Source organism: Emydura macquarii, unplaced genomic scaffold (genome assembly GCF_026122565.2).
Source record: "Emydura macquarii macquarii isolate MOO-44397 ecotype Brisbane River unplaced genomic scaffold, CSIRO-AGI_Emac_v2 contig_378, whole genome shotgun sequence".
Lineage (NCBI taxonomy): Eukaryota > Metazoa > Chordata > Testudines > Chelidae > Emydura > Emydura macquarii.
In genome coordinates, this window is record NW_027130515.1 from 1,113,506 (window position 1) to 1,127,834 (window position 14,329).

The 14,329-nt window shown below is 68.3% G+C and overlaps 1 protein-coding gene across 1 annotated transcript; it reads left to right on the forward strand.

Moving 5' to 3' along the window:
• Positions 1-1,068: 1,068 nt before the first annotated feature.
• On the forward strand, positions 1,069-14,257 carry GPRIN1 (G protein regulated inducer of neurite outgrowth 1). The gene is made up of 2 exons (XM_067535392.1): positions 1,069-1,099; positions 9,008-14,257. The coding sequence occupies exon 2, from the start codon at positions 9,059-9,061 to the stop codon at positions 10,889-10,891; it is 1,833 nt and encodes a 610-aa protein (XP_067391493.1). The 5' UTR covers positions 1,069-1,099; positions 9,008-9,058; the 3' UTR covers positions 10,892-14,257.
• Positions 14,258-14,329: the final 72 nt, after the last annotated feature.

The window sequence follows — 14,329 nt, forward strand, 5'->3', positions numbered from 1 at the left end:
TGGAAAATTACCAGTTGAGTAACACGCAGGGCCACCTCCCAGAGCAGCCAAGAGAAACCGGGCTGGGCCTGGGGGGGGCTGGAAGGGCAGATTCCGCTGTCCAACCTCCACCCCACCAGCTGGTGGCCCTGGTGAAAGAAGCCGGGGGCCTCGGGGCAGGGGGGAGTCACAAAGCCTCAGCCAGGACCACCCCTGGAGCTGCGGGGGCTGGATAAGCTGAGCTCCCCTTGGCTCCCCAGGCTGGGCGGGGGGGGGGGGGGGCTCTGCTAGGAGGAGGTGGGCGGCCTGCCCTGCTGCGCCCTAGTTGGCTGGAGGCATCTGATCTCCAGAGCTGGCAGCCGGCCCGCCTCTGGCACCAGGCTCCATGCCCAGGGGAGCGAGGGAGCCAGGCATGCCCTGCGGGATGGGGGGGGGGGAGCGTCGGGGAGGGCATGCCAGGCTGACCACTGCACCCACTCGCCTCTGTCCAGGGGTGCCCGCGGGGGGGCTGTGGGCTACCCCGATCTACCTGCCCCGAGCTTCCCCAGCGCCAGGGCAAAGGGCCTGGGCTCCCAGCTCCCACCAGGACCCAGCACCAACGCCCGGGCCAGGCGGGTGTGCCTCTCTCTGTCCACCGGGTCTGTCTGTCTGTCTGTGCTAGTACAGCCGGCAGCTGGCTGAGGTATCGGCCACCTGGCCCAGAACGAGCCCAGCCCGTGCCTGGCCTGGGGTGCCAAGGGGCCAGAGGCCAGCTGGGTGGGCGTGGGGCGAGCCCCAGGGGCACATCCCCCCGCCGGGCTGGGGCTGGGGCCCGGGCTCGCTCCAGCGCGGGGCCTGTCGGCGCCCATCCGCCGCGCACTCCAGCCCCCCGCAGCGGGCTCGGTGCTCGGCGAGGCAGGGAGAGCCCCGGGCGCCCGGCCCTGCCCCCTGCCAGCCCCCGGCTCGCCGCTGCGCTGAGAGCAGCCGCCCCCCCGCGCCCGCCTCTCCCCGAAATCAGCTGCCGCCCCACGCATGCTCCCAGCTGCACTCGCCGGCAGCGCTGAGCAGAGGTGCGGGGCGGTGCGGGCGGCGCGTCTCCCCGAGCCGGAGCCGGGACCGGAGCGCGACGCGACTGCGGCAGGTCAGTGCCGGGGGGGGGCACCTGTTGCGCCGCTGCCCCGCCAGCAGCGCGGGGGGGCCGGACGGCCGGAGGGGGCTGCGCCGGCAGGGCAGGGTCGGGCCCCCCCCGGCGGGGCTCGGAGCGCGGGGCTCGGTTTGCGCCTTGCCCCCGGGGGGACGCGGAGCGGGGCAGGGCGCAGGGGGGCGTCCACGTGCCGGGGGGTGAGCGAGGCGCGTGCAGTGTGTGTGTGCGTGCGTGTGCGCGCGCGCGTGTCTCTGTGTGTGTGTGTGTGTGTGCCTGTGCGCGTGTCTGTGCGCGCGCGCGCCGGCGGTGCCGTGTCTCCACGCGCGGGGGCGGGGGTCTGGACGCACGGCCCGGCCCGGCCCGGCCCGGCGGTTCCGCTCCTCGGCGCCGGGCTGCGGGGAGGGGCCGGTTTCCGAGGAGGCCGGTCCCTGCCCCCCCGGCACGGGCGCGGAGGGCGATGTCCCCCCGGTTCGTTGACGGCCGGGCCGGGCCGGGCTCTCCTGCCACCTGCAGCGCCTGGCACAGGGGCGCACGAGGAGCGAGCGCTGGGCTCCGGGGACCTGCCTCCCCCCGCCCCGCCTGCCTCCGGGGGTTCCCGGCGGGGCTTTGCTCCACGTGCCCAGGCCTGTGCCCGGCCCGGGAAGCAGCCTCCCAGGCGGGGGGAGGAGGGGAAGGTGTCAGGCTCCGGGGCCTGGCAGCAGCAGCCTGGGAACTTGGCTGGGCAGCTGCGTGCCCCCGGGCGTCCGCCCGCCCGCCATGTGCTGCGGGGATGTGGCCAGGTGCGTTCCCAGCTGGAGGCCGCGCCCCGCCGCCGGTGTGCAGCCAGTGGAGGTTACGGCCCCAGAGGTTGCAGCCCTCGGGTGCGGCTGGGCCAGGGGCTGTGCGGGCTGGATGTGAAACGCTGCTTTTCCTGCACCGCCGCTGCGGACCCTGGCCCCAAACAAATCTGGCTTTAGAGGCGCACACCCAGCAAAGACACGGGTGCGCACAGCCCCCACCACACATGCAGCCCCCAACCCCCCCAGGCACACGGCACACGCCCATTCTCAGACCCCTCAGGTCCCCGGGCCAGCCTGGGGACAAGGGCACCCGGAGGGGCAGTGGCCACTTTGCAGGCCTAAGGGAAGGTGAGGGGCCATGCACCTTGCATCTGCTGGTATTCGGGGCCTGGCTGGGGCCCTGCCTGACTCGGGGTGTACGTTAGAGGAGCCTCGGGTCTGCTCTGAGGTACACTGGGGGGCCTGTGGCCCCTGGGGATTGCACTCGGTGATGGGGCGCTGTTCCAGCCGCTGGGGGCCAAAATCTTCTTCCTTTAAAGGGCCCTAGGGCAGCTGGTAGTCCCAGGGTTTGCTCCTGCTCCCACTGACCCCGTGGGTGAGGGCCGGGCCCTCATCCGTCACCTGACCCCGGGCGTGAGGCAGAGCAGGAGGTGCCAGCTGTGTGCTGCTGCCAGGCCCTGGCGTGCAGGTGGGCACCTGGTGCTGCCGCTCCAGTGTGGTTACCACGTTGTGCCGCGACGCGTCGCTTCCCTTCGGCAGCTTCGGCCCCAAGGCCTCCTACCCAGCCACGGCGGCGCCATCCGCCTCTGCGAAACCCTCGCGCCCGTGCACTGGAGGACGCAGCTCCAGTACCAGCCGCTCTCCACCTCCCGGCCCAGCGGCTAAGCAGAGCTGCCCCGTGGAATAGGCCTGGCGAGGGCGGCGGTGGGGGCGCGCAGCAAACGTGCTGGGAGCTAATCCTGTTGAACCCCCTGGGCGTTTGTACCAGAGCTCATTCGCTGGGGCTGCCTGGCCGGTCCCTGCTTTCCTGCAGGGAGGGTAACTGGCCTTTCCAGCGGACAGGGACCCTGGTGAGCCGCCCGTGGGGGAACGGCTCTCTGCTACCCCTTGCTCCCCGGCTCCAAGCAGCTCTGCCAGCGGCTCTGACTCGCTTGTGCCGGGGCCCCTCCGCAGGGCGATGAGAGTCCAACCCAGGGCCAGCATGCGAATGGCGGGGCTCGTGGCCTGCCCGGGTGAGCTGCTTCTGTAGTTTACAGCGAGCTGCTGCTCCGCGTCTGGGCAAATCCAGCGTCACCCGCGTACTGACGGAGCGTAGCGAGCACCGGCGCTAGCAGGCTGCTGTCTCGCATCCAGATCTTACCCTCTGGAAGCGGCTTTTCCTGCCCTGCTCCATCACCATCTACGTTGCACTGACTTTGACCCCCAGGCCTGCTTGCAGCTGGGTTCCCTGTGCCGGGTGTGCCCCCAACACACGCACCAGGTGCTCCTGGGGGTGGCTGCCCCTGCTCACGCGATGGGCCGGGTCTGTGTGGTGCTACGCAGGGGTTAGCTGGTGTCATTCGCTCAGAGCCGTTCGTGGGGTCCTCCAGCCTGACACCAGCGCAGCCGGCATGGGCTGGGCCTCATTGCATGTGCCAGCAGCACCTCCCTGGTTCACCTGTGTCCTGCCCTTTCTCTGCTCCTCGCGTTAAGCCCTGTGCCCTGGCTGAGCCCCCAGGCCGCGCTGCAACGTCCCTCTGAGCAGGGCCTGTCTGCCCACCTGCACGGGCCCCGGCTTCGCACGGCTCCATGGTGCGGGTGGCGGGATCCGTGCTCAGAGCTGCAAACTGACCACGAGCACCACAAACGGACGTGGCCATCGTGCGGCACGCGTGGCATGGGCGGGCACCTTCGGGAGGAGGGGTGGCAGAGTGACACGGAGAGCAGGGGTCACCCTTGCTCATTGGGCCGGCCACATTGTCCTGCTGAGTCTTGGGGATACCTCCTCACCTCCCGCTTCCCCACGACCCCCCAGCTCCCTTTGCACTGCCTCCCCATCCCAATCCCCTCCCCGTTCTCCCTCGCCCTGCCTCACCATCTCTGCCTCTCTTCCTCCATCACCAGACCCCCTCCCCGCCGTGTTCTCCAATCCCCCCCTTCCCTTCCCATTTGTCATTTGCCAGAAGTAAGGGGAGGAACGCGATGTATTTTTAGCTTCTTTCAATGCTGTGGAGCAGCTGGAGAAAAGGAGAGGCAGCCGGGGCTCATCAGATGCTGCTGCTCCGAGATCCTTGGTGCCTGCAGGATTCCCCACGTTCTCGACACGGCCACCCCCGCAGTCACCTCTGGGGTGGAGCCTGCAGCTGTCTGACAGCACACAGCAATGCTGCCCAGCAGCAAGGGACAGGAGCGGCGGAGGAATCCCGTACGCAGCGTACGGTGCAGCTGAGGAACTGGCAGAAGGAGGAATGCCATTACCCTCGCTGGAGCGTGGCCAGGCCCGCGGGGTTAACAATGCCAGCCTGGCCAGGGGCGCTGGGCACTCTTGAATGACCACGGGTACCCCGATGCTCGGCGTCTGAGAGACGTCAGCGCAGTGCCCCCCAGCCCGGCGCTGGCGCACTGGTTCCTCGCTGGCTCGTGATCCCAGGGGAGCAGGGAAGCCTGCAGGTCTGTGCTGTGGCTGCTGTCAGAAGAACAGCCGCATCTTTGCCCCCTCTGCATGGAAACGCGTCAGCTGGCACGTGCAGGAATATCTCGCTTGTGAGCACAACGCACAGCCGGGTGTGCGAAGGCTGCGGCTTAGTGCGCGCACAGACGGGTCTCTGCTTCTGCATGGCAGGGTCAGAGGCTCTTGGAGGACTCGTCCCAACAGTAAACGCCGAGGGGTTGGTTACAGCCCTCGGGGGCAGAGAGCTGGCCCGGCAGGCGTGTACCGAAGACGTGGATGGACGGTGAAGGGCACGGTGCTGCCCAGCTGGCCTCCACTCAGCCCCCGTCACAGGAATCAGCTGTGTCGGGGTCTCCTGGGTGCCTAGACAGACAACTCTTTAGGGCAGCGGTTCTCACCTGGGGAGGTGTGGTCCCCGCCTCCCCCCGCCCATGGGGCTACAGCCTTGAGCCCCCCGTCCATGGAGTTTTTATAGCATGTTGGGGGGCCTGCGAAAGGAGAAGGTTGAGAGCCCCTGGTCTTGGGCTCAGGCCAGCGCCAGCCCATTGCGCCCACGGGGGCCCTGGGAGCCTGGCTTCCCTCCGTCTGCCTCTGACCCAGCCTGCTTCTCTCGGGCTTCCTAGGGCTGGGGTCCCAGCCGGCTGGGCAGGCGCCGTCTCGCCCCCCGTGCTTCCACAGCAGGAGGGGCAGACTTCTTCCGTGGGCGGCCCCGGGTTCCAGCCTCCTGGGCATGATGCGCTCCCTCCCTGCATGGTGCTGGCCCCGCCGATGGGCTAGAGGAGCCTAGGGGGCTTGCACCCTCTGTGCTCATTGGCCAGCCCTTCGCTCCTCCCCTATGGGCTGCTGGCGGGCAACTAGACCCCTATGCCTACCCCCCAACCCAGACCCCTGCACCTGCCCCACCAGCCCAACCCCTGCACCTGCCCTATGCTCCACGACCCCCAGCCACACCCCTGTACTTGACTCCCGCATCGCCCTGACCCTTCTGTCTGCTCCAACAGCCCATCCCCTGTGCTCCCTACCTAGATCCCTACACCTGCCCCAGCCCCCTCCATGCAGATCCCTACCTGCCCCCCGAGTCTCCTGCCCAGGGAGGGCCACGCCCTACAGGTCCCCACAGCTGCGTGGCTCTAAGAGTCTGTGAAGAGTCACCAAGCGCTGCCCACTGCTGGGACGGGGCATCATCCGCTTTGTACCAAAGGGCGGCATGGAGAGAGGGCGGCAGCCCAGGGCAGTGGTGGGACAAGGGTGAGTGATGGGTGCAGAGACCCTGGCGGGCAGGTGTGACTCCCGCCCGGCTGCCTGGCACCGACAGCGGCCGACACTGTATCCTGGCAAGTGATGGCCGGGGCCCACCTCTGCAAGGAGCTGGAGGTGCTGGAGGACAAAGCGCGAGGAGGAAGCCAGGTGACCTGTTTGCCCAGGAGAGAAGCCAAGGACAGAGAAGGGACAACAAGGCGTGTCTGAGGCTGGGTGGGTCTCAAGGGGGGAGCCCAGGGCTCTGGATTCCCCCCACGCTGGACTTCGCAGTAACTTCCTGCTGACGGTGCTAACAGGGCCTGTTCTACGCCGTGTGCAGGCGACTATTAAACCCGCTGCTTCATCTCGCTGGCCGAGTCGCCGCTGGCTGCCAAGTGGGGGTGCCTGGCCCCTCTGGGGGGGCGTGTGAGGCTTCCCCAGGTGTCCTGTCAGAGGACTCACCGCGGGAGCTCCCGGCGTGGAACAGGGGTGCTGAGCACCCCAGGGTCAGAGCCAAGGCGGCACTGCAGTCCAGGAGCCTGCCCTGGGGGGGCGCGTCCCACTGCACGGGGCCTGTCAGGTGTCGCTCCGAGCAGGACCGGAGCAGTGAGCGTGGGCCTGTGGCGTGTGTGGCAACAGGACTCGCCCCATACGCTGGGAAAGGGTCTATCGGAGCATGCCGTTTCTTGTGACCGTTGCTCCATCCACAGTCGTGCCACGGCCAGCCGGCTCCCACCCCAGCCAGACGCGTCGTCTCTCTGGGCCAGGCACTTGGAAATGCGTGTGCAGAACTGTGCGCCTAGCTTGCAAGTGCAAATACTGCACTGGGGCAGCCAGCTGGACATCAAGGCAGCACGCAGCTGTGACCTGCGCAGGCCTGCAGCTGTTCACCCGTTTGTCTTGGGTCCCATCTAGGCCAAAGCTCTGCCCCTGGGGAAGTGCCCGGAGCCGGGGGGAGGGAAGGAATGCCCACAAACAGACATTGACGCTCGCTGTGTCATCCCCCCCTGCAATCCGGACGGGTGTGTCGCTGGGTCACCCCAATTCCTCACTCCTGGGCCCCCACTTACCCCGCTTTGCTGTGTGAACCACCCACTCCTGGGTCAGCCCACGCCCAGCCTCCTGCTCGGAATCGGTCCCTGGCCCAGTGAAGGAGCGCTCTGTCCAGCCGCTCAGCAAACACATCCAGCCCCCGACAACCCCAGGAACTGTCCTCTTGCAGGGTTCAGTGCTGCACCCTGCGAGCTCATTACCTGAGTCCATCAATGTACCAAAGACATGGCTATGCACCAGCTCTGTCCCTCCCAGCGAGGTCTCTGCACACACTCAGCCCACAGGCACCGCCTTAGATAAAACAAAGAAAGAAGGTTATTGACTGCAGTGAGCACAAATCAGACTAATAGAAATCAGGAGACTCATAATGAGTCAAGGAGTTGGTCACAATCAACTAACGTAACTCGCCTCCTAACCGAAGTTTAATCTTTCAGTAGCTCCCCAGTCTGTGACGTTAGCTCACCCACAGCCGGCTGTGATGCCCCTGGCAGCCAGGCCCCCCTCTTGGGGGTAGCTGTCAGTCCTGCACGTTGCTTAGAAGATGGATTCCAAGGGGGAGCCCTGAGACAAAGACGCCTCTTTCTTTTAACACGTTTCCCCAGCATCCCTGGGGTCAGGTGATCAGCCCTGCCTGGCTGTGGGCATGATTTCTCCCACCTGACCCAGAGTGCTCACAGGGGCGGAGGCCAGGCCATTGCTCCTGTGTGCTCGTGTGTGACGTTGCAGGGAAGGTGCTACCGTAGCAGCAATGCCCCGCATGCCGGGAGCGCTCCAGCAACCCCTGCCACGGCACGCTGTGATCAGGCCGTGCACAGCCACACTACACGGGTGAACATGAATGACGCACGGCGCACACTGTAAGGGTCGACATGGGTGTAGCACAGGCTCCGGTCCGGCCCTGCACTTGTGGCCCTTCTTCGGGCCCCGGCTCGGAGGAAGGCCACTGCACCTTCCTGCAAGGGGAACGTTAGCTTTGGCTAGGAGTCTGGTGCCCCGGCCCTGGGGCAGGGCGGGTGAGCAAGCAGTGTCCTCGAGTCAGGGGTGCAGGGGACGGTGCTCACTCTCGGGGTGGCAAGGGGGAGGGAAGAGGGACGCAGGCCCACCCGTCTCCACTGCGTCCCAGCCCAGGGCCCTTGCAGAGGCAAAAGCGGTTGCCATTGTGCCGGCGGGGCTCCAGCCGCAACACACCGACTAGGCCTGAGATTCAGCTATGGCTGCCCCTGGGCTACTTCCTCCCCGCTGGCCCCAGTGCCGGTCTCCTCAGCATCGTGGGGGTACTCTGTCTGGGGTTGGCCTGTCAGCCCCTCCTCATCCACGGGTGGCAATGTGGGGAGCTCCTCTTCGAGGGGCAGTTCCTCTAGGTTGTTTGGTGCGGGGAGGGGCTCGGCGGCCAGCAGCTCCTCTAGGTCCTGTCCGGCCTCGGGGGGTAACCTCCACCTGGGTTGCTCCAGTGACTTGGTCCAGTCCTGGGGTCCGGGTACCTCGGCCCAGTCTCTCTGGCCGGGTTGCCTGGTCCAGCTCCAGGAAGGCCCTACCCAGTCTCCGGGGCCGGGGTTGGTCGGTGGCTCTGCTCCAGTCTAGGGCTCTGCCAGCTGAGCAGCACGTCTGTCTCCAGCAGCGGTCTGTCCTTGACTGAGCTGTGGGGCCTGCTTCTTATAGTCTCAGCCTTGGCTGAGGCTCCGCCCCTCTGGTGCTGGATTGGTCGGCCGGCAGGACCTATCCCTAGCCGGCCTCCTGGTTGCCGGGCAGACTGGGCGGCCAGCCCTTTTTCCGTCCCACACCACGGTTGTGGCCCTTCTTCGGGCCCCGGCTCGGAGGAAGGCCACTGCACCTTCCTGCAATGGGGCACAGCGTGTCACACGTGCCCCTTACAACGCCGGGCAGCGAAAACTGGTTCAGGGCCAGGGGCCGACTCCCCTGGGCTGCTTTGCTTTTACAGGCAGCCAGGCTCTCCTTACAGCGAAGAGCCCAGGGACGCGAAGGAGGGCGGGGGAAGCCGGCGCCTGTGGCCAGCCAGCTCTGCGGGGAGCAGCAGCCGGGGTCATGGTGGGCGTGTGGCGGCCGGGCCGGGCCGGGCGGGGTGGTGCAGGCGGCTGGCAGGAGGGGGTGCAGAACGGCGCACGAGCTCCGGGAGTCCGGCGGGGCCCAGCTTTGGAGAGTAACCCACCTCTTCTCTTGTTTCAGACCCACCCGCGCCGGGCGGCGGAACTAGCATGGGAGAGGCCTGGCCTGGCCATGGGCAGCGCTAAGGAGCCCGGGAGCCTGCAGCTGCTGGCACAGGGAGCGGTGGCGGAGGACGTGTGCCGGCCTGAGGACAGCTCTCCAGGCTGCCTCCACAGCTCCCGCTGCGGGGCTGGGCAGCTCACCATGAGGAACTGCTGCGTGCCCGAGCTCAGCGGCCAAGGCAGCCAAGAGAGCAGGGCCGAGGCCCCAGCCACGGACAAGCCGCCGGAGCCGGCAGCTGGTGGCCGGGCCTTGGTCCTCCAGGGCACCTGCGCGGGAGTGGGGCCACCGGAAAAGGGGGAAGAAAGCCTGGCGGTGGCTGTGAGCTGCTTGGGACAGAACGGCGAGCGGCGCTCAGGCCCGCCGGCACCGCCCGATGGCTCCAGCATCCCCCACAGCCCGCCAGCGGGGGACGGCGCGGCTGTGGCGAGTGCCGAGGCGCCGTCTCCGCGTCTCCTGCCGGAGCCGTGCCTCAAGGGGCATGGCAAGGACCTGGCGAGCGCGCCGGCTGCTCTGAAACACGTTGCGTTTCGTGAACCAGCCAACAGAGACCCTCAGCCAGACGGCGCGGGAGCCGCTGCGGCCAGTCCTGAGCTGGCTCCGGTGCCTCCCGCGGGCCTGCAGGACCGAAGGCAAGAGCAGGCCGGGGCCTCCCAGGGAGACGGGAGCGTGGGAGCCCCTGGCGCAGCATGTCTGTCCGACGGTGGCGCGGGCGCGCCCTGTGGAGGCGCCGGTGGGAAGGTGCCTCCGTCTCTGGCAGAGCCCCAGGCCCAGCTGGGATCCCCGACTGCCCCAGGGGCAGGGAGCAAAGGGGCCGCGGCGCTTCCGTCTCTGGAAGGTGCCCAGGAATCTGCCCCAGAGTCTGCTTCAGGAAGAGAAGCAGCGTCAGGCCCTGAAACAAGGCTGGAGGCAGAAGTGACCCCGTCACGGCCGTTCCCAGCTCCTCTCAGCCGGAAAGCTGGCCCAGCTGGCAGTGCGGATGCCAGGCCGGAGGCCCGCTCTGCTGCTACCCAGAGCGTCAAAGGCCACGGCCCGTCGGGCGAGAGCCGGGCGGCTCCAGCTGAGGCCGGAGGGGGAACCGGCCCGCCCCAGAGCACTGCAGAGGGAAGCCCGGCTCAGGAGCAGCGGAGAGCGAAGGGCACTGAGGCGGGGCCGGGTGAGGAGGCTGTGCGGGCGTCCCGGACGGTGGAGCTGCTCTCCAAGACCTACTCGTTTGAGGTCACTCCTCCCCCGCAGGATGCCGGGACTCAGGACGCCGGGACGCAGGACGCCGGGACGCAGGCCGGCACCCGAGTGTCACTCGTGTCAGTGGCCGTCAGCCCCATAAACCCCCCGGACGGGTCCATGGCTTTCACCTTCCACAGCCGGGGCCAAGGCCCCTCCGCCCTGGCAAGCCCAGGCCCAGAGCTGAAGCCCTCCAAGAAGGACGCGGAGATGCAGGTGTCCATCCCGGTGGAGAGCAGGTCTGTGGCCACGGGGCCCATGACGCCGGTCGCCAAGTCTCCCCAGGCGTCCTACCCCGAGGTCCGTGTGAAAGGGGCGCAGGAAGAGCCGCCCGAGCCCATCCGGGAAGTCAGCTGGGACGAGAAGGGGATGACCTGGGAGGTGTACGGTGCCTCCGTGGAGGTGGAGGTGCTGGGCATGGCCATCCAGAAGCACCTGGAGAAGCAGATCGAGGAGCACGGCCGGCAGACGGTGATGACGCCGCAGAGCACCCGGGCCAGCTCCATCAAGGGGGCTCCGCACACGGGGGAAGTCAAGCGGCCGCCCAGCATGTTCCGGGCGCTGCTGCGGGGCATGCGCCGGCCTCGCTGCTGCTCACGGGCAGGCCCTGCCGCTGAGTGAGGCGTCCGTCCGCGGGCTCCGGTGGGCTGGGATCGAATGTCGGGTGGTTTCTCAGGCAATTCCGGGGGGGTGGGAGGGTGATGGGAAGGCCAGCAGACGTGCCGGAGGCAGCGTGGGGACGGGTTGCGGGCCAGCCCTTGGGAGCGTGTCTGGCAGGGCCGCGGGCCGGCTCCTCACCTCCCCAGGGCCACGAGCTGCGCTTCCCAAAGCACAAAACAGCAGCTGCTGCCCTCCAGTCCTAAGGCCCAGGAGTGCGGCTCCCCGGCGCCCTCGGCCGCCCCTTGTGTGAGACTCCAGCTCCTCAGCAAACTGGGCGGCCAGGGGGCAGTTTCAGGAGACCCCCTGGGAGTCCAGCCCCAGAGTAACCTGAGCTCGCAGTTTACAGCAAAGCAGCCGGAGGGGCCCATAGTGCAGGGGGGCTGGGCCAGCGGCCCCTCGCCCTCCCCCTTGGCTCAGCCGGGCCCAGGAAGCTGCGTGGGTTCTGCCACGGCCGTTCAGACTCCTGTGCTGCGGAGTGGGCTGCGGTCCCGTGAGCCAGGTGCCCCCTGTCGCAAACCAAGCCAATTGCCTGAGAGACCCGGACCCGTGGGCATGTCTGTGTCCTGTGCGTGTCTGTGCGTCCCTGCGCGTGTGTCCGTCCGCCTGTGCGTGCGTGCATGAGTGGGTGCGGCTGGCGGCCCCGCCTGTGTCTCCCAGGTCCACGTGTTTTCAGACAGCAAAGGGGCGTGTCAGCACTTTCCCCGCTGGGGATTTTTCAGGCTGGGGGTTTTATTGCCCGTGTTTGAATTTTCCGGCTTTTAAAGAACTCGCCCGGGGGCATTTCCCACCCCCGGAGCCGGGTTCACCCGATGGCCTGGGGACGCAGTTTCCTTTTCCCCTCCTGCAACCTTCCTTCATTGTCGGGATTGGGGGGTTTCGGCTGAGCCTAGCTGAGCACCAGGGCGGGAGGTGGGCACAGCTTCTAGGACGCAACCTGCCTGGGGCTGGCGGCCGCACCGTCCCCGCTGCTCCGATGTGCACCGTGGCGAAGCCCCTGCCGCAGTGGGGCCAGGGCAGAGCCTTCCGCTGTTCCTGTATAAAGCCCTTGCCAGGCCTCCCGCTCCCCGGCAGAGCAAGCGCCCAGGCCAGGCCCCTGGGACCCCTTGATCCTGGCTGCAGGTCATGCAAGCGCTGCAGAGCACGAGCGGACGTGTGAGCTGTGCGGGGGGAGCTGGGCGCTCACTGGATGGCGATGGTCCTGGCCCTCAGCCGGAGCCGAACCTGGGTTTTCACTGACTCAGCCTGCTGCACGGGGCATCCCCCCAGGCCGCGGGGCAGGCCCTGCTGCAGCAACCCCCGGCGCCTGCCTGCCCATGAGGCTGGGGGCCGTTGGCTGCCTGCGTGAAAGGAGCTGAGAGGGGCTGGGGCCGGGCTCCAATGCAGCATGTCCCCCCCGCAGCAGGCACGGCAGGGCAGACGACCGAGCGCTGGGGACTGGCCCAGGCAGGAGCGGGCCAGAGACAGGCCAGAAGCAGCGGGGGCTGCTGCGCGGGGGGGCAAAGGCCATGCATGGGCTCTTCCTCCTCTCGCTGGGCTGGGGGCCGCTCAGACCGCCCCCCCCCCCACTAAGCGAGCAGGGACTCAGCCCCAGCGGGGGGAGGAGATGGGGAGGTGAGGTGCAGACCCTGCTTTTGCAGGCAGCTGGCCTGGCATGGGTGGCGGTGGCAGGAGTGACTGGTGCCCAGCCCTGGAGCAGACGCCCTGCCCCGCTCACGCTGTGGGTCACGTTCCCGCTGCCCGGGGGCCGGCCGAGGAGGGACCTGGCCCTATGAACCCTGGGGCCCAAACTGCATGCCACACACCTGGGCACTCACCTCTCCAGGGTGCCCCAGCCGCAGGCCCTGCCCGGGGGAGGAGGGACCCTGCTTTGCCCTGCAGGAGGGTCCTGGGCACGTGGGGTGTGGCTGCAGGGTCCTGCGGAGGCAGGGCCCCGCGAGGCTGGCACCGTAGCTGGGGGCGTCCCCACAGCAGCCAGCCGGAGAGCTGAGGCAGCGGGTGGTGGGACAGGAGCTCTGCCCTCCCAGGGGGCTCTGCCACCTCCAGCCCGTGCCCTGCTGCCGCATCTCACCCCGGCCCTGGTGCAAAGCCTGCGGCAGCACTTGAACTAGTGTCAATCGTGTGACTTCCCTGGCCAATCAGCCTGCAGGATCCCCTGGCCCAGGCCCGCCCCTACCTGGGAACAGGTGTGTGCTGGGACCAGTGTTGGGCGGGGCAGGGCAGCATGCCCTCCCCTCCCCCCAGACGCTTCACCACCAGCCCTGTGCGGGGGCGGGGGGGTGGATATGGAGCCAGGCACACCCAGCCGGGCAGCCCAGGGGTTCTGGGACCCAGCTCCAGGCTTACCTGCCCCTCCAGCCACTCACCATGCAGGGGTCGCTCGCTGGGCTGAAGTCCACCTTTCCAGCCCGTCAGCGTCCAGGATTCCCAGGCAGTGCCTGCTCCCCACAGGCAGCGTGTAGCTGCAGCGCTGGGCCAGGTGGGGCGTGACCCCCAAGTGTCCCGCTGGCATGGTGCAGACACTCACAGCGGGGGGGCTCCCCCAGGGCAAGGGAGGTGTTTGCAGAGCAGGGCTCATGGGGCAGACTACCCTCCCTCTTCCCCCCCCAGCCCATGGGCTCCAGCACCCCATTGCGGGCATTAACTAACCCCAAGTGCACAGGGGTGTGGGGGGATCCCGGGCCAGAGCCGGCCCAACCTGCTGCAGACGTGCAAATGCCCCGGCCAGTCCCTACCGCAGAGTCTGGCTGGCCGGCCAGGTGCCCCCTCTGCTCTCACCGCAGCCGGGCACGGCTCAGGGCGCTGCGGGCAGGGGTGTTCGGTGGCACAGAAGGGCCGGCAACGCTCTCGACGCCTGGTCAACGGCCACTGCCAGGCGCGCGGGTGCAGAGTGGTGCCTGCTCGTGACACATCAGCCCGTTGGAAGGGGCCTGTGTCAGCAGCACATGGGCACCGGGACGTCGTGCCCAACCCGTGCCCCCCCAGGGCTGGCTGCGGGGCAGACGGCGAGCAGCTCATCCCCCGAGTGCCTTGCAACCGCGTGAGCAGGGCTGGGACCGGCAGCCGGGGTGCCAGCCCCCCCACAGCGAGCGAGGGCTGGGTCGGGGCTGCTCCCAGATCCGGAGGAGGGGGCTGGCGCCGTGGCCCGGTTCCTGTAGCACAGCAGGCCTTCCCTTAAGGGGTGGCGGCGTCCATCCGGCGTGGGCCAGCGCTAGCACGGAGCCAGGCCAGCCGGCCACCGGGACGTTGCCGTTTACTTCTTCTTCTTCCTTGGTTTTTTGGGTAAAACTTGTGAACTTGGATGTTGGGTAATAAAACCTGCAAAAGCTGCTCCGGGGGCTTCCTTCGGGGAGGTATCGGGGGGGGGACAGGGACACCTTTCGTCTGGGGCTGGGGCTCTGC